Source organism: Grampus griseus, assembly GCF_964374135.1.
Source record: "Grampus griseus genome assembly, chromosome: 10".
Taxonomy (NCBI): Eukaryota; Metazoa; Chordata; class Mammalia; order Artiodactyla; family Delphinidae; genus Grampus; species Grampus griseus.
In genome coordinates, this window is record NC_139004.1 from 24,908,105 (window position 1) to 24,930,159 (window position 22,055).

Consider the following 22,055-nt stretch of genomic DNA (forward strand, 5'->3'; position numbering starts at 1 on the left):
CAGATCTGCTTGGTTAGGGAAAGCCTGGACCTGTAGGTTATTCCTTAAGCTGCTCTGAAACCTAGAGGTGTAGTTTTTGACCTTCAAAATTTTGTGGTCTTTGAGTTTAATGTCAAAAAGCTATAATGGATTATGGCACTTCCGGAGTGCCTAAAGCTAGGGTTTTGTGTGTTCCAGATATTCCTTTTATTTTCACTTTTATTTATTTATTTTTAAAATTGAAGTATAATTGACTTACAATATTATATTAGTTCAGGTGTACCCCATAGTGATCTGATCATTTTATACATTACAAAATGATCCCCAGGATAAGTCTAGTTACCATCTGTCACCATACAAAGTTATTACAGTATTATTGACTATATTCCCTGTGCTGTTAATACTAGTTATTAATCACAGGTGTTGTTTGAAAAGTTCTGCAACTTATAATATTGTTCATTGGTTTGAACAAAGATATATATCATTTGGTAAGTATAAATAATATTTATTATGGGTTTGTTCTGTGCCTTTGGGACTTTTTGGTCCTTGAGGACATGGAAAACTGTAAGTATTACATATACTCTGCAATCTATTTTTCACCAGCTTCCTGCATACTTTTGCTCTACAAGGAGTGAGACTGGTTTAGGTCTAGGGTGGAATGAAAAGGGATGCAGAGGAAAAGCAAGAATGTAAGCAGATATGGAAACCATAGATGCCGTGCTTCATCAGGTGACACCTGCTTCTTCATTCTGGTAGAGGAGGGCGCTGGCTCCACCGGACTCTATGACATACATATGAATGCCCCTAACTTTTTTCTTTTAGCAACCTGATTGATTGTCCTTTCTGAGCAGTTTGGAGGAGCAGGGAATAACGAAGGAAACACTTTCTCTGCTCAAAGATCTCACGCCCTAATGAAAGGGAGAAATACCAATTAAATATCTGAGTGTCACCAAAAAGGACCTACTGTATAGCACAGGGAACTGTGCTCAGTACTCTGTAATAAGCTAAATGGGAAAAGAATTTGAAAAAGAATAGAAACATGTGTATGTATAACTGAATCACTTTGCTGTATACCTGAAACTAACACAACATTGTTAATCAACTATACTCCAATATAAAATAAAAATTTAAAATAAATCTGAATGTCCTTCACAGATGAAGATAAAGACATTAAGGGAAATCAAGTCTTTATCCAGAACCACGGCAGGATGGTTCCATGTGCTGAACTCCACAATTCTAAAAGGAATTGTTGGGAATTCCCTGGCCGTCCAGTGGTTAGGACTCCGTGATTTCACTGCCGGGGGGCCCGGGTTCAATCCCTGATCGGGGAACTAAGATCCTACAAGCCCCATGGCACGGGGGGGGGGGGGGGGAAAGGAATTGTCTTTACAGTTTCCAAATTTGCCATAGGTTCATGGAATGTTACAGATTTTCTAATTTCCTCATCTTTTATATGAGAAAACTAAAGCCCACAGAAAAGTGTGTTAGAGTCAAAGGTTTGGTTTTCATATTTCTACTCCTTTGGACTTTCCATTGGAAATAATTTGATTTCTTGTTTGAACTAAGCTTCCAGGTTCTTTTAGTGTTAATTTCAAGTTGTTTTCAGAGAAGAGAATATTGTCAGCATTACCTTCAATACAGTCACAAAATGACAGTATGATCAAGTGATAATGGTATTCTCAAGTTAATGAGTAATTATCTCTTACTACATAATTGCAAACAGAATCTTCATCTAGAATTCCTTTCTTTCTGTTTTCTTTTTTTTTGCCTGTTTATATATATATATATATATATATATATATATATATATATAAAGCGAGCAGGCAGATGACAGCCTTTTTCCTTTGACTAAGGATTGATGTATCTGCCCGCTAGGATGACACACAAAAAATGCTAACTATAAACTGTATAATAACTAAATATATATATATACACATACAAATAGAAGGCATATATATTGATATTGTTTAGGCAGCTTATACTTAAAATACTTAAGTACTTAAGCACAATGAGTCCTGGAGACCCTCAAACATAATACTTTAAGCACAATGAGTCCTGGAGACCCTCAAACATAATTTAATAATTAGTTGGCCTAAATTTCAAATATAGAATTACCAGGTGTCTAGTCCTGTTCAGTAAAATTAAAAATACATGCAGGGGGCTTCCCTGGTGGCGCAGTGGTTGAGAGTCCGCCTGCTGATGCAGGGGACGTGGGTTCGTGCCCCGGTCCGGGAAGATCCCACATGCCTGGAGCGGCTGGGCCCGTGAGCCATGGCCGCTGAGGCTGCGCGTCTGGAGCCTGTGCTCCGCAACGGGAGAGGACACAACAGTGAGAGGCCACAGTAGTGAGAGGCCCGCGTACCGCAAAAAAACAAACAAACAAAAAAACCATTTAGGGACGATGGGACTGCTCCTTACTGTGCACTGGGTGGTTACGGGGATGTATACACAATAAAAATTCATTGAGCTGTATATGTAAGATTTGTGAATCTTACTGTATATAAATTACACCTCAAAAATAAAGCTAAAAAATCGAAACAGGGCTTCCCTGGTGGCGCAGTGGTTGAGAGTCCGCCTGCCAATGTAGGGGACACGGGTTCGTGCCCCGGTCCGGGAAGATCCCACATGCCGCGGAGCGGCTAGGCCCGTGAGCCAAGGCCTCTGAGCCTGCGCGTCCGGAGCCTGTGCTCCGCAATGGGAGAGGCCGCAACAGTGTGAGGCCCGCGTACCGTACCGCAAAAAAATAAATATCTTTCAATAAACTAAGTTTTTCAAAATGAACTTGTGATCTCATAAGGCGAGAAAACCTTTAACTTACCCGTTGGCAAGTAGGATGGTGTAGTAATTACGTCCAGATTTTCGTTTTTTATGGGGTACTTCAAGCCACGGTATTCAGATGGCAAACGGGTCTCACTGAACTAAAGAACCTCTCCCAAAGATGCTGTGATTCTATTTTCCACCCACAGATTCTCGAAATTCACTTTTTCCCCCTGGATGCCACTAGAGGTTGGTGGTTTGAAAAACATACCTGATTTGAATATATTTTTAAAACGATTTGCCTTTATGTTTTTGTTTCCCTGCGTTCTAAACCTCCATGCTCTGACGTCTAGTCTACTTTCAGCCCAGACTCCGGGCTGAGTTTCTTTACTCTGCAGCAGGTCAGGAAACCACAACTTGAAAAAAAAAAAACCCTTATAAAACATCCGGAAATAAGGGGGAAGACTATGACTCCCAGAATGCAGTGCTCCCAGGTCTCGCCGGCCCTCCGGCTGCCCAATGAACGGGCTCCGCTAGCATCCTCTCGTCCTATTGGTCAGCTTTCCCGTCAGTAAGGGCGGAGCGGAGAGGGCCCCGGATGGCACTTTTCCCGCCACAGCGAGGCGCCGCGCGGAAAACTTGGAGAAGAAGCAGCTCTCGATTGGATACTCTCTATTCTTGCGTAAGAGGATTCAGCCAATCAGAATGTAAATACCCTACAAGATACCCCGCCCCTTCCTTAAGGTTACTTTTGTTGGCGGGAAAAGTTGGGAAGTTTTAGCGCTGGGGCAGGGTCAGCCAGGGGCCCTCAGCACGGCTCCGGTGGCAGAAGTTTCCGTGCGGCGAGCATGGCGGGGACCGTGGTGCTGGACGATGTGGAGCTGAGAGAGGCGCAGAGAGACTACCTGGACTTCCTGGACGACGAGGTGAGAGAGGCGCCGCGTCGCGAGACTAGGGCGCTGGGAGCCTTAGGGCCGCGCACGGGCCGAGGGAGGCCTCGGGCCTCCAGGCGGCGGCTGCGGGGCAGCGGCTCGGGACCTTCCGCCCTTATCTCGTAGCTTTCCTAGAGGCGGAGTCAGTGGTTAAAAGCGATCCTGTGACTTTTTTCCAGGTACAAATGGTGGCCGTTCTCGCGAAAGGCAACAGGTTTCCTCCAAGTGCAAACCAGCTGCAAAGACCACGTTGATCACTCCCTGCTCTCTTAACTTGAGGGGAGGGTGAGGGGAAGGACGGCAGGAAAACGGTAGTGACCCGCCGCATTTTAGGGTCCCCAGGTTTTAGTGACCGACTTCCTAACCGGAGATTTGGCCGCAATCTTTTTCCATATCTAGTGGGTTGCGGAGAAAGAGTATTGGTATGCAGATAAAGGGGGTTTTACATGCAATTTAAGACTGACAGCCGTGGAACGTTGGTAAAAACATCTTGAAGTGTTGATAGTGCTGTTTGTAAATGTAGCTAAGGCTCCCTACTCCTAGGTCCGGATGTAGGAACTCTTTGTATATTATACAGATGATAGGGAAATGAAATATTTTCATTCCATACAAAATTCTGCAAGGAAAAGTCACTTTGATATGCATATTAAAAGTCCGTTTAATTTACACTTTGACAAAGTTTTTATTTGTTGTCCTCGTAGACTTACGAGCTCGTTTTAATTCCCCATTAAAGGTTGAGAAATGACTGCACACAGAAGAGCTGTTGGTGATAATAGGAATAATATGGACCTTGAGGAAGTCATTATAATTCATACACTGGCCTCTTAGGGCGTATTTGGAATCCGAGGCTAGTGAGTGAAAACGTGGGAGAAATTGGGGTTCAGATGTGCCGCAGAGATGGATATATTTTTCTTGCTGTGAGAGCTGCCTCTGTTTAAAAACATCTGATTTTTGAATTTGTGGCTGCTGTGGCATGCGGTGGCTATTTTGCAGGAAGACCAGGGAATTTATCAAAGCAAAGTTCGGGAGCTGATCAGTGACAACCAGTACCGGTTGATTGTCAACGTGAATGACCTGCGTAGGAAAAACGAGAAAAGGGCTAACCGGTGAGTGGTTGGGGGTCTCCAAGGGCACATCCTGGCCCTGAGTGAGAATGGCTCCCCTCTCTTCCCTGGATTGGAGCAGGCTTCACAGGAGAGGACCTGGATGAAATGTTTTTGACCCTGAAGCCCTTAGTGTCTCACCAGCTCCTATGTTTTTTACCTCTCTTCCCAAAGTAGGTGGTGGACATTTTCTTCTCAAGAGCTCCTTGTTCCATGTTTAACTGAGTATCATTTCTCCATCATTGAATTAAAAGTTGGCCCTCAGTTCTGATGTATTGTACTGGGCCTTGTAGGATGGCAGGAGAAAGTAGAAGCTAGATTTTGCCGTCAAAGCTTTGATGATCTAAGAATGTCCACTTCTGTTTTGTGGGTCATTTTTTGAGTTCTGCCGTGTCTGCCTAATGATTCTTTCTCTCGCCCGTCTGCAGCCTCCTGAGCAATGCCTTTGAGGAGCTGGTTGCCTTCCAGCGGGCATTGAAGGATTTTGTGGCCTCCATTGATGCTACATATGCCAAGCAGTATGAGGAGTTCTATATAGGCTTGGAGGGCAGCTTTGGCTCCAAGCATGTCTCTCCCCGGACTCTTACCTCCTGCTTCCTTAGCTGTGTCGTCTGTGTGGAGGGCATTGTCACTAAATGTGAGTGGGCTAAAGTGGGGGACTAACGGAATGGAGGTGGCATAGGCTTGGGGGGCTGGAAGGCAGGAGAGGTGGAGTAGAGTTGGGGAGCTAATGACTTCAGAAAGGTGGAGCACTGAAATTACGGGGTGAAACTTGGAGGAGCTCAAGTATTGCACAGTAACTAGGGGGACTTTGAGTGACCACCTGTGCCAGCAGAATGATGAAGTTGGCTGAGAGTGGAGGAGTCGTGGCTCTTGGCAGTCTCCTCATTCTGACCGTGAACTCCTACTACTTCTCAGTCAGGATCAGCTGTACTTGAAGTTTTACTTGGATTATGGTGTTGTTCTAGGTATAAAGGTGAATTAATGACAAGTAGTATTGAAATTGCTCAACTAGTTGGAAGAACACAGTATTTGGAGTCATCGTGGGCTTGCCAGGGTTACATCCTCCTTCTCACTGTCTAGTTGGGTGACTTTCCATTCCTATAGGCTCTCTAGTTCGTCCCAAAGTCGTCCGCAGTGTTCACTACTGTCCTGCTACCAAGAAGACCATAGAGCGACATTATTCTGATCTCACCACCCTGGTGGCCTTTCCATCCAGCTCTGTCTATCCTACCAAGGTGAGGAGAATGAATTGATTGGACCTCTTTAGAGGTTGGGCTCAAAGATGTCTGTTTTAATGCAAGTAATTGGGTAATATCTGAAGTCTTTCTTCTAGATGTGAATAAGATGAAAAGTAAGGATTAATTTGAAGGAAAGATTGATTGCTAGTCAGAGTTTAATATGGAAAGCCCACAATTCTTTTTTTTTTTTTAAAGAAAAAATATTCTCTTTAGAAAACTTGGAAAATTATGGAAGAATTGAAAGAAGGAACAAAAGTCATCTAATGTACGTTGATCTTTTAGCAAAGTTATAATATCATATGATTTTGTAATCTACTTAGAGTAATATGGAAAAATACTTATGCAGTAATGTTACTCTGAAATCTCTGAAATCTCTGCAAATATTTTACTGTGGATTTGAGAGAAGGTTGACATGGAGAATGGCTTTAGTCTTGGTGTTCAGATTGGTCTGCATTGAGGACGGTGCGAAGTCTTCTTAGAGACAAGAGAAGATGACTAATACTGATTACTTGATGTCTGAACACATTTTATCTCTGCGTGTCCCTGCCGTCAAATTTTTTTTTTTTTTTTTTTGCGGTACGCGGGCCTCTCACTGTTGTGGCCTCTCCCGTTGCGGAGCACAGGCTCCGGATGCGCAGGCTCAGCGGCCATGGCTCACGGGCCCAGCCGCTCCGCGGCATGTGGGATCCTCCCGGACCGGGGCACGAACCCGTGTCCCCTGCATCGGCAGGTGGACTCTCAACCACTGCGCCACCAGGAAGCCCCTGCCATCAAATTTTAATTGAGAGCGACTGTATCCAAAGGATTGTCGGGCACTGAGGAGGACACAGATGTAAAGAAGACCCAGTCCTTGTCTACAGTTTTATCAACTGGTGGAGGACTCGTAACATAAACAAGACTGAGTTTCTTAGAACTGTAACTGAGTCATACTTGAGAACCATTTAGTCTATCTCAGGTGAAATGTGAAGCTCAGCGAGCCTCCAGTTAGAACTACTTATGTTCCAGTTAGTGATGGCCCTGAGGACAGGAGCCTGTCTTTTACCTCTCAGGCCAGTTGCATTTCCTCAGTCACCTGGCTCTCTTGTTCATTAAGATCGCTACTTTCTAGAATTTATTCTCCAGGAATTACTCAGGGGTACTCTGCTGATTGCTGTGGCCAAGCTTCTTTGCTCAGGACCTGAAATACACCAGACCAGGTCTCCTGGAGGTTGTCTAGTGTGGTTCTTAAGAGCATGGGCTTTGGTGGACCGTGGAGAACTTCTTTATCCTCTCCCAGCCTCAGTTTCCTTGTTTGTAAAATGTGGAAAATACCAGCTTTTGGGACTGAGTTGTGATGATTACATGAGATAATTTTGTGAAGTTACAGCACAGTGCCTTGCACATAGTAGGCACTCCACAAGTGATAGCTGCTGTGTTTCTAGAAAATTCAAATGGCAAGGAAGTAAAACTTTGAAATGTTTTTATTGAAGTTTAATATACAGAAAAGCTTACATAAGTGTACAGCTCAGTGAAATTTTACAAGCTCTATATAAAGTCAGCATCCAAACCAGGAAACGGCACCTTACTAGTGCTCAGAAGTCCCTCTTGAAGCCACACTGCTCTCGAGATCCTGACATCTAGCAGCATCGAGTACTTTTCCCTGTTTTTATATTTTATCTAAATGCTCATCTGTGTTGGGCTTCTTTTGTTCAACATACGTTTTTGAGTTTCATCCATGTGTATAGGTGTACTCCATATATTTTCACTGCTGTGTAGTATTCACTCGTGTGGCTATACCACACTTATTTAACCATTCTGTTGATGGCATTAGGATATTTTCTAGATTTTGGCTATTTGGAATAGTGCTGCTGTGAACATTGTAGTGTGTGGCTTTGGGTGAACGTTGGTGTTGGGTATTACCTAGGAGTAGAAATACCGAGTCATAGCATAGGGGAAGTAAGGATCTCAGTATAGATGTTAATGCAGCCATGGTCCCTTCTGGCTGTAGATCACCCCTTCCATTAGATGGTTTGTAACTAGAACAGACAGGAATGGAAAAAACTGGAGAAGATATTTGGCGTTTATTGTTCCTGGATACTAATCTCGTGCGGTTTATCTACAAATTATATTTGTTTCCTACAACAAACGAGTGTGGCATTCTAAGACATGGTCGAGATGACTGCCTCTCTGTGTGACTTTTCCAGGATGAGGAGAACAATCCCCTTGAGACAGAATATGGCCTTTCTGTCTACAAAGACCACCAGATCATCACCATCCAGGAGATGCCAGAGAAGGCTCCCGCTGGCCAGCTTCCCCGCTCCGTGGACGTCATACTGGATAATGACTTGGTGGACAGAGTGAAGCCCGGTGACCGGGTCCAGGTGGTGGGGACCTACCGCTGCCTTCCTGGAAAGAAGGGAGGCTACACCTCAGGGACCTTCAGGTAGATGGTTCGTCCTGAGGTGTTTGGAATGCTGCTGGCAGAGTACATTCTGGTAGCAGTCTTTCTCCAGTTTGCCATCTTCCCCAGAGTTACATTGGACTGGTGAAACACTCTACCTGCCTGGGAGATAAAACTCGCCATACTGTCTTATGCTAGAAGTGGGAGTTACTGGTCACATATTACAGCCTCCTGGCTTACCTGGGGGTTTCTTGCATGTTCCCACCTCCCTCCCATACACTGTCCCAAGCTCTGTGGGTCAGCAGGAGGTAAATTCCCAGGGTGAGGCACCATCAACATATTTGTGTCATAGATGAAGAGAATCAGTGGTTGAATTCGGAACAGCTTTGCTTCTCTGTTTTTTCTTTTCTTTATTTTTTTCTGATTTGCTGTTCTAGGTTAGGAGCCTAAGAAGGCTTTGGTGTTAGGAATTGAAAATAGCCTCTTACTGTCCTCTCTGTCCCAGGACTGTCCTGATTGCCTGTAACGTGAAGCAGATGAGCAAGGACGTTCAGCCTTCCTTCTCTGCTGAGGACATAGCCAAGATCAAGAAGTTCAGTAAAACCCGTTCCAAGGTGTGGCGTCCTTTGAGGATTTGAGGGTGGGGATGGATTTGTTAGGGTCGTATTTGGGCATGGCCATCTTTGTACTGCATCAGGAGGAAGGTCAAGGCTTTTTCTCGGAAGTATTTGGTGCCAGCTTCTAGTTTTGAGTCAGTAAGCAAAAGGGTGTTTTTGCTGTTTTTCTTTAATATTTCTGTTGTGCTACCTGCTAAGTGAACCTAATACAAATATTAGGAGTTAGAATGTTAGTGTACCAAGGAGTCTATACGGAATACACCAGTGATACATGGTTACTTAAAGATAAAATATGTTATTTTTGTTTTAGTTCTCTAATTTATTTTTCTTTAAAAAATTTCTCCTTTTAAAGACAGAATGTTCTCATTCAGAATTGAACAAAATCTATGCATGTGTGACAGAGGTTACTGCTGAAGCACAATACATAGTCTTATTAAAACTAAAATGTTTTGAGCCTGGAAGCACTTTTTTTCCTAAAGATTAAAGCTCTGAGCAGGTTTTGGAATCCAGGCTTCCTCTGTGTCTGTTCTGATAATGCTCTGATCGGTGTGAAAGTCTTAGAGAAGAAGCTTTTACAGTTAAGAACAGTGTATTTCTTCAATCATCTTCTGTGGGCTGAAGTGAGTTCATCCAACCCCATGGAGGCTCCTTAGGCTTTTCACTCCATGGTTGTTCTTCCTCCAGGATATCTTTGACCAGCTGGCCAGGTCGCTGGCCCCCAGCATCCATGGGCATGACTATGTCAAAAAGGCAATCCTCTGCTTGCTCTTGGGAGGAGTGGAACGAGACCTAGAGAATGGCAGCCACATCCGTGGGGACATCAATATCCTTCTAATAGGTACGGTGTTGGTTTAGTCTCCTGGTCTCCCCCTGTGGGGTGTGGTTGCAGGAATCTATCATCTGTCAAATTGTGTGTCTGTACCTGGCTGTGTTTCAGTCCCATCAAAGGGCAAAAGTCTAAAATGAATTTTTAAAATTATTTTTATTATTTCTGGGGTTCCTGATTTATAATGTCTAAAATATATTCTTCTGTGAATGGGAAAGGGAAAGGGAAAGAAATAATATTAACAACCTGTTACTATACATTTCTATTGTGTCAAGAGCTGTGCTAGAAAAGCAGCACTTGCTGGGGGGCAAGGGAGTTTCCAAGAGTCACTGCTGCCCCGTCCCATTACAGGAGACCCATCGGTCGCCAAGTCCCAGCTTCTGCGGTACGTACTGTGTACCGCACCTCGGGCCATCCCCACCACCGGCCGGGGCTCGTCTGGAGTGGGTCTCACGGCCGCTGTCACCACAGACCAGGAAACAGGTATGGGTGGAAGGGTCCTTGGCAGAGGTCCAGCAGTGAGATGAGCATAGATGGTTTGAGCTTGCTCCAGGCGCTGGCCTGTATTGGGAAGATACACTTGAGAGGTTAGTGTGGGCCAGATTGGAGAGGACCAAGTATCTGGCAACAATGGGTGAATTATTGAAATGTTTGGGTGGCCCTCTAGTGACAAGAATGTCTCCTGGAAGGCTGTTGGAAAGAGCTGTGAAGGAGCAACTTTTGACATTTGAAGGGAAATAAAAAAGAAGATTGTACTGCTTTATACGTTAGAGGAAGGGATTTGAAGACCAGTGAAAAGAGAACAGAGATCTAGTTGGGAAATGGCTTGAAGATGAGGATAAAGAGAGGAAATCTGTGAAGGAAGTGTGTTGGAGGCTAGCTGCTTAGATATCAAAGTGGGACAAGGAATACTGTTCAGATACAAGCTTCTTCAGGGTTTCCTCTGAGTCTAGGTGCTGACACCTCTTAACTACACTCTCGTTCTCATGTATGGCAGTGCGAGGTGCTTAGGAAGGAGACTGACATCTAGTCCCGTCCCCTACAACCTGGATGGTAGTGTGTGTTTTTCCCTCCCCACCTCCCAGGGGAGCGGCGTCTGGAGGCGGGGGCCATGGTCCTGGCTGACCGAGGTGTGGTTTGCATCGATGAGTTTGACAAGATGTCTGACATGGACCGCACGGCCATCCACGAGGTGATGGAGCAGGGCCGAGTCACCATCGCCAAGGCCGGCATCCACGCTCGGCTCAATGCCCGCTGCAGTGTTCTGGCAGCCGCCAACCCTGTCTACGGCAGGGTGAGTGGAATCAGGCACTCAACTGTTGTCCTCACCTTCATTTGGTTTTGCTGAGTGACTAGGCTGCAAAGTTTATTCCAGGTGACCTGGGGAGCAACAGGCCACAGACCAAAGTAAGCTTGTCATCTTGTTACTGTCCCTGGTTTAGGGCAGTGGTTCCTCACCCGTTCATCCATGTCAGGATCCCCTGGAAAGTTATTTATTTAAAATAAGTTTTTAAAAATACAAAGAAGAAAACAAAAGTGACCTGCAGCCTCACAACCCAGGTAACCTACACTGACACTGAAATAAAAGTACTGCATGCAGATGGTCGGAGGATTTATGAACAGAGCAGAGAGATATAATAAGGAAATGAATAGCCTGCCTTCTCTCTCCTGTTCCTTTCCCAAGAGATGACCACTGACGGCTCTTGAGTGTTTCAGGAAACAAAAACTTTAGCATGAAAAGAAAAACAAAACTTAGCATGTGCCAGTAAATACACTATCTCCTTGTTAAGAATTAATCTATTTATCTTTGTTTTTTAGTATGACTATGATGTGCTTAGGTGTAATCTTCTATATTTATCCAGCTTCGGGTTTGCTGAGTTTAGGGGTTTTGTTTTTGTTTTCTTTTAAGCAGCTGTCTAGTATTCCATTGTATGGACTTATAATAATTTGTTTAACCAGTCTCCAAATGATAGGCATTTGGTGTTTTCCCTTTCCCCTCTGCTATTATGAATGAAACTGTAGTGAACATCCCTTTATGTGCATTTTGTTAAGCATTTGGGAATGAATACTTAGCAATGGAATCATTGGATTAACAGTTACATGCATTTTTATGGTAGAGATTGCCAAATTGCCCTTTTAAAGATTGTACCATTATAATACTATTAACTAATACTTACAGATGCTTTATATTTATTAACTCCTTTCACTCTCACAATAACCTTGTGAGGTAGGTATTATCCTCATTTTACAGATGAGAAAATGAAGGCATAAAAGGTTAAGTAACTCACTCAAGAGTCACAAGCTAGAAAATGGCAGAGAGGATTCGAACCCAGAGCCCATGCTGTGCTCTGACAACTTATGATCCCACAATGAATGAGAATACCTGTTTTGCTGGCATTTTTTAAACATACGGGTGCCTAGTCCCCAGCCCAGAGTTTCTGAATCCAAATCTCTGGGTTGGGGCTCTTGGTAGCTATGGTTTAGAAAGGCTCCGTAGGTTAGTTCTAATGCATAGTGTGGGTTGAGAACCATACAGTTTTAGATTAATGGTAACACGTGTTACGTCATTCTGAAGAATTTCTCTGGGGAACGTAGGGAGAAGATGGCAGGTCCTGGAATGTGAACGTGGCCAGAATCGTTAATGTTACCTACGAGGTTGTCAGGCCTCTGACTGACGTGGGGAGGCGTCAGCTCGTAGGCCTGGGAGTTGAAAGATAAGAGTATAGGCGTTCTTGAGTCCCAGGAAAACCTCCCTTGATCCTTAAGACATTATAGTTTATAGATTATCACGCGTTTTTGTTGAGACTTTACCCAGTACCTTCTGAGTAAGGAAGCCAGAGGCTCCAGGTGTTTCTGGCTTAGCCAGCTTGTCATGTCTTCATAATAAGTAGGGAAGAGGGACTCATCTTCCAGAGCTAGTCCTGCCTCTGATTGAGGAGCAGAGTGAAGCTTGGGGAGGAGAAGGCTGGTTTTGAGACCCACAGTCAGTTTGCTAGAGGCAATGGAGCGAGGAGGTGGGGCTCTGTTTACCTGGAAGGAAGGGCGTGGGGCTCTGAGCTTGCTCAGGTCAGCTGAGCGTCAGAGGAGGGCTGCACATAGAGGAAATGAATTCAGTTTCTTAGTAGCCTGGAAATGCTTTACATCTTCACTGCTTATTCGCTTTGCGTTTGAAGGTCTGGTCTTCTGTTCTCACTCACCTAACCGATCCGGCCTCCTTGTTCTTTCTTCGCATTGATGTTGTCTCCACTCTCCTTTTTTCTCGTGTTTCCCACCCAGTACGATCAGTACAAGACCCCCATGGAGAACATCGGGCTGCAGGACTCACTGCTGTCCCGATTCGACCTCCTCTTCATCATGCTGGATCAGATGGATCCCGAGCACGATAGGGAGATCTCAGACCACGTCCTCAGAATGCACCGCTACCGGGCACCTGGCGAGCAGGACGGTGACGGTGAGGCCGGGGGAAGAGGAAACCTGACTGAGGGGAGGGCACCTAGACACAGGCCGCACTCTCAGACCCAGCCTGGCGTTGGTGGGCGTGGTAGCATCTGGGGTGATGTGGAAGGTGCCCTCGCCTCCCTGGTTCGTACGGTGTGTCTCTTGTCCATTTCAGGGTCTGGGAACACCTTTGAGCCTCTTCTGTGGGCCAGGTGGTTCTGCCTCCTTATTTGTGGGGCTCACGTGTCTGCTTCCTTCTGGGTCCTTGCTTTGAGAGTCTTGTATCTCTTCAGAAGAAGCGATTTCCCCTGGGTTCAGCTCTTTCTTATTCTTTCTCCTGACTTGGTTTTCCAGCTATGCCTCTAGGGAGTGCCGTGGATATCCTGGCCACGGAGGATCCCAACTTTAGCCAGGAAGACCAGCAGGACACCCAGATCTACGAGAAGCATGATAGCCTTCTGCATGGGGCCAAGAAAAAGAAGTGAGCGTTCTTCACACCTCTTCCTGGAGGGAACCTGAGATTTGTGTAGAGCATGTTTATATGTGCTGCCCAGGCCAAGATCATGCTTGGGGTCGTAATCATGGGGGCCTGTTTTCTCTTCTGGATCCACAGATGCACCCTTTTTCATGGCCACTTGCCGTGTGAATGTTCGTGGGTGATCAAGCTTAGGTTCTGGTCTTTTCCTAAAATGGAAGGCTTTGACGCCCACCTAACTGATGGTGGGTGTGTCATGTTACCCGTGTACGTGAAGTGTTGCACAAGTCTCGTGGCCATTCGTGGTGAGCTTTTGTTGAAGGGGCGGTAGATCGCAAGCACTGGAAATGTTGCAAGTGGATTTGGATAAAGGAGACTTGTGCTCAGTGCCTGACATGTGAGATCCCATTCCTCTATTTTTGGCCTTGGTGCAGTTGGAAGCATAGTGTAATCTTCAAACCTGTTGGTTTAAGAATGTGGAATTTGGAGTCAGAAAATGAAATTTGAGTCCACTTAAGATTCTCTGAGCCATAGTTTTCCCACTGATAAAATAGGACAGATAACACCTACACTTCGTACCTAAACTACCTACTTCACAAGTAATACCTAAGTAACACCATAGAATTAAATAAAAGTATGTGAGAGGGTCTTGTACATGCTGTGTATGAATGGGGTTTGTGACACTGGGTTCCAGGCTGTAGCTCTGCTCTGTCACGTGACCTTGACTTCCCTGAGGAGGGGCAAGGCTACGACCCCAGGCAGGTGCTGGGCTGTGGCAGGGGAGTGAAATTTGCCGTGTGCGGGTCCAGGGAGAAGATGGTGAGTGCAGCTTTCATGAGGAAATACATCCACGTGGCCAAAATCATCAAGCCCATCCTGACGCAGGAGTCGGCCGCCTACATCGCAGAGGAGTACTCATGCCTGCGCAGCCAGGACAGCATGAGCTCGGACACCGCCAGGGTGAGCCTGCCTGTGGGACAGTGACCGGAGGGTGACCGGAGCCCCTCAGGATGAGGCTGGGGAGGGAGTCCCTGCTCCCTGGGAGCACTGGAAGCATTTTAACTGAGTGATTCCTTACCTTTTTCTTTGTGGCCTGAAGGGCTTCCTGTTACACTACTGTAATCATTTCCTTTTACAAAGGAAAATGCAATGTGAACCCCAGAGCTAATGTGTTTCTCATGAGTTCAGATGACATTGGCCTCCAGAAGCTGTGATTTATTCAGCAAACATGTGGGACTTCCCTGGTGGTCCAGTGGTTAAGACTCCGCGCTTCCACTGCAGGGGGCACGGGTTCGATCCCTGGTTGGGGAACTAAGATCCTGCGAGCCGTGCCACATGGCCAAAAAAAGAAAAAAACATTCAGCAAACGTGAGCGACTTCTGGGAACTGAATGAGTCTCTGTTCTTACGTGCAGTCCCCCCAAGAGCTCAGTCCTGGGCCCGGGAGGCAGAAAGTAGATGAAAAGGTCATATATACCTATAATTATATACCACAGTGTAGTACCCAAAGGGGAATGAATGTGAAAGACAGTTGGAGTGTAGATGCAGAAGCTGTTAATTTTTCCTTTAGACTTTCCAGAAGGGATATGAATGTCAGGGAAGGATTCCCAAAGGGTATGATATTTGGGCTGGACTTCGAAAAAAATTAGGAGTTGCGTAGCCATGATGATCATCCAAGGCTATTTCTAGAAACCTAATACACCTGCCCGTGAATTTATCGAAGTCTTTTGGGGCAGTGTAGTTTATATAGGTAGGATTTCACAGCAGAAAGACCCAAGTCCCAAACCATCGTGATGTGATAGAGACATAGACTCTTGGATTCAGACATGACCCCAGATCATCTATTCCAGACTTACACCCAGACAAGAATTCCATCTTCTGGAATTCCTGCTGGGACTTCCTTGACACCTCCAGTGACAGCATGCCTGCATTGAAATCACTGCATTGAATCACTACATTGAATCACTGCATTGAAATGTTAGAATATTCTTCTATTTATTGAGCTTAAACCTGCTTCTCCATGACTTCTACCCATGGGCCTTAATTTTGTTTTCTGGAGACTGTGTATGACTTATTTTCTTCAGATTAAACAGCCCCCTGTCTTTTTAATTGTTTTTCCTGTCACATGAACATGTTCCAGTGTGTCAAAGGCCCTCTCACTGAATACAATACACTATCTTAGTTGTGGTCTTAGTGGGATTGGTAAATCTCTCAGTTTGGACTCTGTAGTTCTGCTCGTGTAGGCTAGGATTTCATCAGCTTTAAGTTATTCAAGAATTGGAGTTTACGATGGAATGTATAAGCTACATACTCTGGTAGCTTTCTAAATCATTAAAAAAATTGGTGAATTTATTTAAATATGAATGTATTTGTTTTTGAATGTCAGATTGGCTGTAAGTGATCATTTAGAAAACTAGAAAGCAGAAGTGACCAGATACATCCCTGAAGCATCATAGGATGGGGGACGGGAGGTGTGGTGGAAAGACCAGCCCTGGGCTCTGACCCCAGGGCTTCAGTAACGTTTGCAACTTGTGCACATCCTTTCACCTCCCAGGTCGCAGTTTTTCAACCCATAAAATGAGAAGGTTGGATAATGTCAGGGCTGCTTACCTAGGAGGGCACATCAGAATCATCTGAAACTTTTTTTGTTTTGCCTGCACTGCACGGCTTGTGGGATCTTAGTTCCCCGACCAGAGATTGAATCCGTGCCCTAGGCAGTGGAAGTGTGGAGTCCTAACCACTGTACCAACAGGGAATGAATTCTTAAACCAGACATTCTGATCCATTAGACCAGGGATGCCATTCAGACAATAGCATTTTAAAAAGATGAACCCTCCACCACCCCCCACCCCCCCATTTGGGATAACACCCACCCCTTTGGGAACCGCTTGATAAGAACATGTCAGAATTGTGCTTCTCCTCTGGACCTAAGTGGGTTTACCCAACTTTAGAAAGTTTGTCCTCAGATAACCTCTCTCACACCCCCGTGTAGTATGACATTAGACAAATTATTGGAAGCTCTTTGAGTCCCATTTTCCTCATCTCTAAAGCTGCTCCAGGTTATTAAGGCTGTTGACTGACACAGTGAACATAAAAGCAGGATCCTGGCGCGTTGCAGGCCTGCGGCAAAGGTTCTTCCTCACTTTCCTCTCCAGCTGTAAGATGCTGGATGGTGTTCTTCCCTGTTCACCTCGTTCTCCCTCCCTCAGCCCTCAGTCATGTTTCCTTGGTTGTTTTTATCTTTCTGAATTTTACGTACTTTTTTCTGGCTCCATGGCTTGGTTTTTCCAGAGCTTTTCTGGTGGAGTCTTTCCCTCTCTGTGCGGTGGGAGTGACGGGCATGACCGGCATGCCGTGGGGGGACTTGGATGAGTGGGCCCCTTTGTCTTCTCCCCCAGACGTCTCCAGTGACAGCCCGGACACTGGAAACTCTGATTCGATTGGCCACGGCCCACGCCAAGGCCCGCATGAGCAAGACCGTGGACATGCAGGATGCAGAAGAGGCTGTGGAGCTGGTCCAGTACGCTTACTTCAAGAAGGTGAGCATCCAGGTGCTGGGCCTGAGGCTCCTCTGAATGAATTGTCGGAGCTCGTGCCTCACAGCTGTGCACGGTTGACACCTGTATCTGGGTTGTTGGCGGAAAGCAGCGTCTTTCCACTGGCCTTCCCCTGACTTAATCTCTTTGCTAGCATGGGGGTTGTCTTAAATTTAAACTAAACACCTGATCTATAAAGAAATGAATTGTTTTTCACTTAACCATTACGGGATAGACTTTTTTCCATTCATTTCTGTATTCAGTGAACGCTCCTTGAGCCCATACTGTGAGAAGGGTATGGCACCCAGCTTCCAGCAGCTTCAAGCATGGGTCGCAGCCAACCCCTGCCCCTGGTCCTGGACTCAGGAATGAGAGAGTCCAGGTCATCAGACCCAGGGAGTCACTGCTATCGTTGGTGCAGGAAGGACTGTTCTTTACTCAGTCTCTGGCATCTGTGACCCTCCTGCACACCCATGTGTGGCTTGGTGTCCTAGGTTCTCGAGAAGGAGAAGAAACGTAAGAAGCAAAGTGAGGATGAATCGGAGACAGAAGATGAAGTGGAGAAAAGCCAGGAGGACCAAGAGCAGAAGAGGAAGAGGTCGGATGAGGCACCGAGGAAGGAGATGAAAGACTTAGATTAGGGCTGGGGAGGGGCGGAGGGGGTCAAGGCTGCGGGGAGGGGTGACCAGACCTGTGCTGCAGTGAGTCAGAGTGTGAAGGTGACTCGAGCAGAGAGGGTGACAGCCCCTTTGTCCTCGGTGTGAAGCTTTTGGCCTCTTTCCTGCTAGGGAAGGGCTAAGTAGAGGAGCAGTAACCCGCGCGGAGGCTGTTGAGTCCACATTTCAGAAGTCTTTCCTCCAGGTTATCTTTTCCTCTCACACCTGTGGTTGAATTTATGAGGGTGGGCGACAGAGAAGAGCGTTGGGAAGCAGGGCCTGCTCGTGCTCTAGTCCAGAGACGTTTGGTCTCTTTCAGAAAAGGCAGCAGTTTGTACAGGCCTGGGCCTAGTGTTCCATTTGGACTGTATGTAGATGGTTCTCTGTGGTCAGAGGTGCAGGACGGAGCTCACCAAAGCCCGTCCCTTAACTGCTGTGGGCACTTTAGGAGGAAGACCCGTCACTCGGATGCCAAGGATGGGGACTCCTATGACCCCTACGACTTCAGCGACACGGAGGAGGAGATGCCTCAGGGTAAGCGAGCGGCCCCTAGTGGTACGAGGTGGTCGCTGACTGCTGACCCTTCAGTGCTCTGCCTGTTGCGTTTGCTGGTGGGCTCCCAGTGGGCTCCCCACTTGGGACCCTGTGTCTAAGAGGTCTGTCCACGAGAATCCCAGGAAACTCAGTCAGAACTTTGGAAATAAGCTTTGCCCCCTTGTCTGCTTCCTCCCCGGTGAACTGTGCTCCTTGCCAAGCCTGGTGTGAGCGTCCCAGATCCCGTGTGCTGAGGGTCCCCCGTCTGACTTGAGGCCTTTCTCCCTGCCTGCCCTGGCTGGCCCCCGAGGGCCCCAGGAGTGAGTGTTGCAGGCTCATGAGGGCGGGGTTGGAGAGGGGCCTCTGGGCTCTGTGGACATGGCTTCACCTTGTCGTCCTCCCACTCTCTGCCACCCTTTCCCCCTCAAGTGCACACTCCAAAGGCGACAGACTCACAGGAGACCAAGGAGTCCCAGAAGGCGGAGTTGAGTGAATCCAGGTGAGGAGGGAAGACCTGTCCCCGGGATGGTAGGAAAAAAAGCTGTTATCAACGGAGCTCAGAACTAGAGGCCCGAGGGTTTTTAGAACAGTTTCTACTCTGATGACAATTTCAAACTTGAAAAAAGTTGCAAAAATAGTGTAAAGAATTCTTTACACTCTTTACTCAGAATCCCCAGTTGTTTATGTTTTACCATTTGCTTTATAAATAATTCTCTCTGGGAATTTTAAATCAATACCCTTGTGAGTTCAGGAAGAAGGGTCGTAGAGCAAGGACAAGTTGTGTCTCACTGTAACCTTGGGTTCCTCTCAGTAAGAGATATATATATATATATATATTTTTTTTTTTTCTCCTCACTGAACTGTTGTCATTTGTTTTGAGATAAAGAATTTTTACCACTAGAGGTTCAGAAAGTTTTATCTATAAATTTTGTTTCCTGGATTTCAAAGTAAGTCCACGGCTAAGGTTTGCTGTTTTCTTTTAATACCTTAACAGACTCAAACAGTGTCTTCACTGAAAAAAGTTTGAACAAATTGAAAAGTATTTAGGAAAAAACATTAAGATCAAGTATAATTCCATCCCCCAGGACAACCATTGAAGTACATTTTTTTTTTTTCCTTTTTTTTTTTTTGCGGTAAGCGGGCCCCTCACTGTTGTGGCCTCTCCCGTTGCGGAGCACAGGCTCCGGACGCGCAGGCTTAGCGGCCATGGCTCACGGGCCCAGCCGCTCCGCGGCATGTGGGATCTTCCCGGACTGGGGCACGAACCCGTGTCCCCTGCATCAGCAGGTGGACTCTCAACCACTGCGCCACCAGGGAAGCCCCATTGAACTATATCTTAAAGCACTTTCTGAATCAGCACATGGAGATCTCTTTTCAATGACTGCAGGATTTCCATAGTATGGATGTGTAAATTTTTATTTTTGTTTTCTAATGGTGGACATTTACCCTTCATAAGACTGCTGTTGACAGTAAAACATTCTTAACATTTATCACTGTGCAGTGGTGGGGGAAGAGCTGTGGGGTTAGCTTCTAGGAATGGATTCCTGGGGTCAAAGGAGATGCACTTTAAAATTGTAGTACATGTGACTAACTCGCCTCCCAAAGATGCCATCCAAGTTTGCGTTTCTGCCGATGGTATATGGATGCCAGTTTCGCACATGCTCAGAGGCCTCTGGTTTTTAAAATGCTGTTATTTCTCACTGTGCAGGAAGCTCTGTACTACAACAGCTTAGCTTTAAGGGGGAAGCTTGGGCGTGGAGCAGCCGGGGCAGGCTGTGCAGTTGGAGGATGCCTGTGCTGATGGACCGCAGCATCGATCTGGCCTGAGAGCACGTGGGCCTCTTCCTGCTCCTTCACCCTGTCTCTCCTGTCCTGGGCAGGTTGAAGGCCTTCAAGGCGGCCCTCCTGGAGGTGTTCCAGGAAGCTCACGCACAGTCGGTGGGCATGAGTCGCCTCACAGAATCCATCAATCGGGACAACGAAGAGCCCTTCTCCTCTGCGGAGATCCAGGCTGCGCTGAGCAGGATGCAGGATGACAACCAGGTCATGGTCTCCGAGGGCATCGTCTTCCTCATCTGAGGGCCCTTGTCTGTGGACGGTGGGGTTCGGCCAAGAAAGTTTCTTCCCATTTCCTCCTCCCCCTCCCCCCAGCCTATGCGTTCATTCCCTGAATGTCAGTGTTGAATTGAACTGAAGTGGAGGACGGATGACCAAGCGGAGGCAGTGCTTGGTGGAAGCCTGGGGATGGGTCATGAAAGCTGCTTCAGGGTTAAGAGAAGCAGAAGGTGCGCAGGATGAAGACGATGCATCTTCACTGCAAAAGACTGGACCACACTCCTCACGGCCCCTCCCCAAACAAGCCACACCATTGTTCGCTGTAGGTAACATGACTTCTGAGTATTTTGGGGGGCACAGCTGGTTTCTGTTCATCCTTTCTGTGTTGGCTTTTTATCCCCCCACCCCCGAGCACTTTGGTCTAGAACAGACTTTGGGTGTTTCTGTGCTGATGGAGAGAAGCTCTGAGGCAAGTCCTAAGGCCAAGAAAGCTTGCTTTGCAGTAGCACTAGTTGACTTATACGTACTTTAGACTCAAATATCCAAGACGTTGAATAAACTTACCCATCGTGACCTTAATACTGTGTGATTTTATGGACATATTTAATTGTGTTTTTTTTCCTTGAAAGCTCCGCCCTGCGGGATGGGCTGCCCGTGTTTGGCCTGAGTCACCACAAGGTGGCAGCAGGCAACTGCACTCTGGGGGCTAGGCCTTCTCTGGGCAGATTTCTTCCTCAGGGATGCCAGCATTTATTGGTTAAAGCTGCAAACCCAAACAGCCGCAGGAGGCCAGTGAGTGAAAGTCCGGGAGAGTTGACCCTTTGCCAGGCTTTTCTGAGCAGGAATCAAAGCCCCTTCATGGAGAAATAATACCCAATACATCAGATGCCTCAAAATCATGTGAATTCTTGCCCGTTAAGAGATCCCCTTACAGGGGCGTTATGAAACGTTTCTGTTTTTAAAGGTTTTTTTTTGATGTGGACCATTTTTAAAGTCTTTATTGAATCTGTTACAGTGTTGCTTCAGTTTTATGTTTTGTTTTTTTGGCTGAGAGGCATGTGGGATCTTAGCTCCCTGACCAGGGATGGAACCTGTACCCCCTGCCTTGGAAGGCGAAGTCTTAACCCCCAGACCGCCAAGGAAGTCCCTTTATGAAACCTCTTAACACCTGTTGTCCAGCCCTTAGGGTTTGTTAGTTTGTTTGCACAGAAGTTTGTGGAGGGGCCAGGGCGGGACTTCTATCCTCTGTATGGTTTAGGTAGCTTCTGAAGAACTTTTGAGGTTACTTAAATAAAAAGAAAAAAAAAGTGTGACTTGATGACGGGCCTGGGTCACCTGGATTGGAACTGCTCTGAGGAGAGGCTGTGCAGGTTCCCAGCCATAAGATCCGGGAGCTGCTTCCTTGTTGCTGAGGGCAGCCTGTTACCCTGAGGCCATGAGGCAGTAGGTGAGAGTTCAGGGTCATCTTCCTGGTTTTTCCACAGATGTGAAATCCAAGTCCTGTCGGGAGAGCTCTAGAGAGTACAG

General features: G+C 46.4%; 1 protein-coding gene across 1 annotated transcript; it reads left to right on the top strand.

The window, feature by feature from the left end:
• The first annotated feature begins 3,392 nt into the window (after positions 1 to 3,392).
• On the top strand, positions 3,393 to 21,069 carry MCM3 (minichromosome maintenance complex component 3). The gene is made up of 17 exons (XM_082664398.1): positions 3,393 to 3,662; positions 4,662 to 4,774; positions 5,200 to 5,408; positions 5,879 to 6,009; positions 8,196 to 8,434; positions 8,898 to 9,006; positions 9,694 to 9,847; positions 10,187 to 10,318; positions 10,921 to 11,129; positions 13,112 to 13,286; positions 13,628 to 13,754; positions 14,558 to 14,708; positions 17,146 to 17,286; positions 17,778 to 17,881; positions 18,388 to 18,473; positions 18,903 to 18,972; positions 20,354 to 21,069. Exons 1-17 carry the CDS (start codon positions 3,585 to 3,587, stop codon positions 20,550 to 20,552), a joined length of 2,427 nt encoding a protein of 808 aa, XP_082520524.1. The 5' UTR covers positions 3,393 to 3,584; the 3' UTR covers positions 20,553 to 21,069.
• Positions 21,070 to 22,055: the final 986 nt, after the last annotated feature.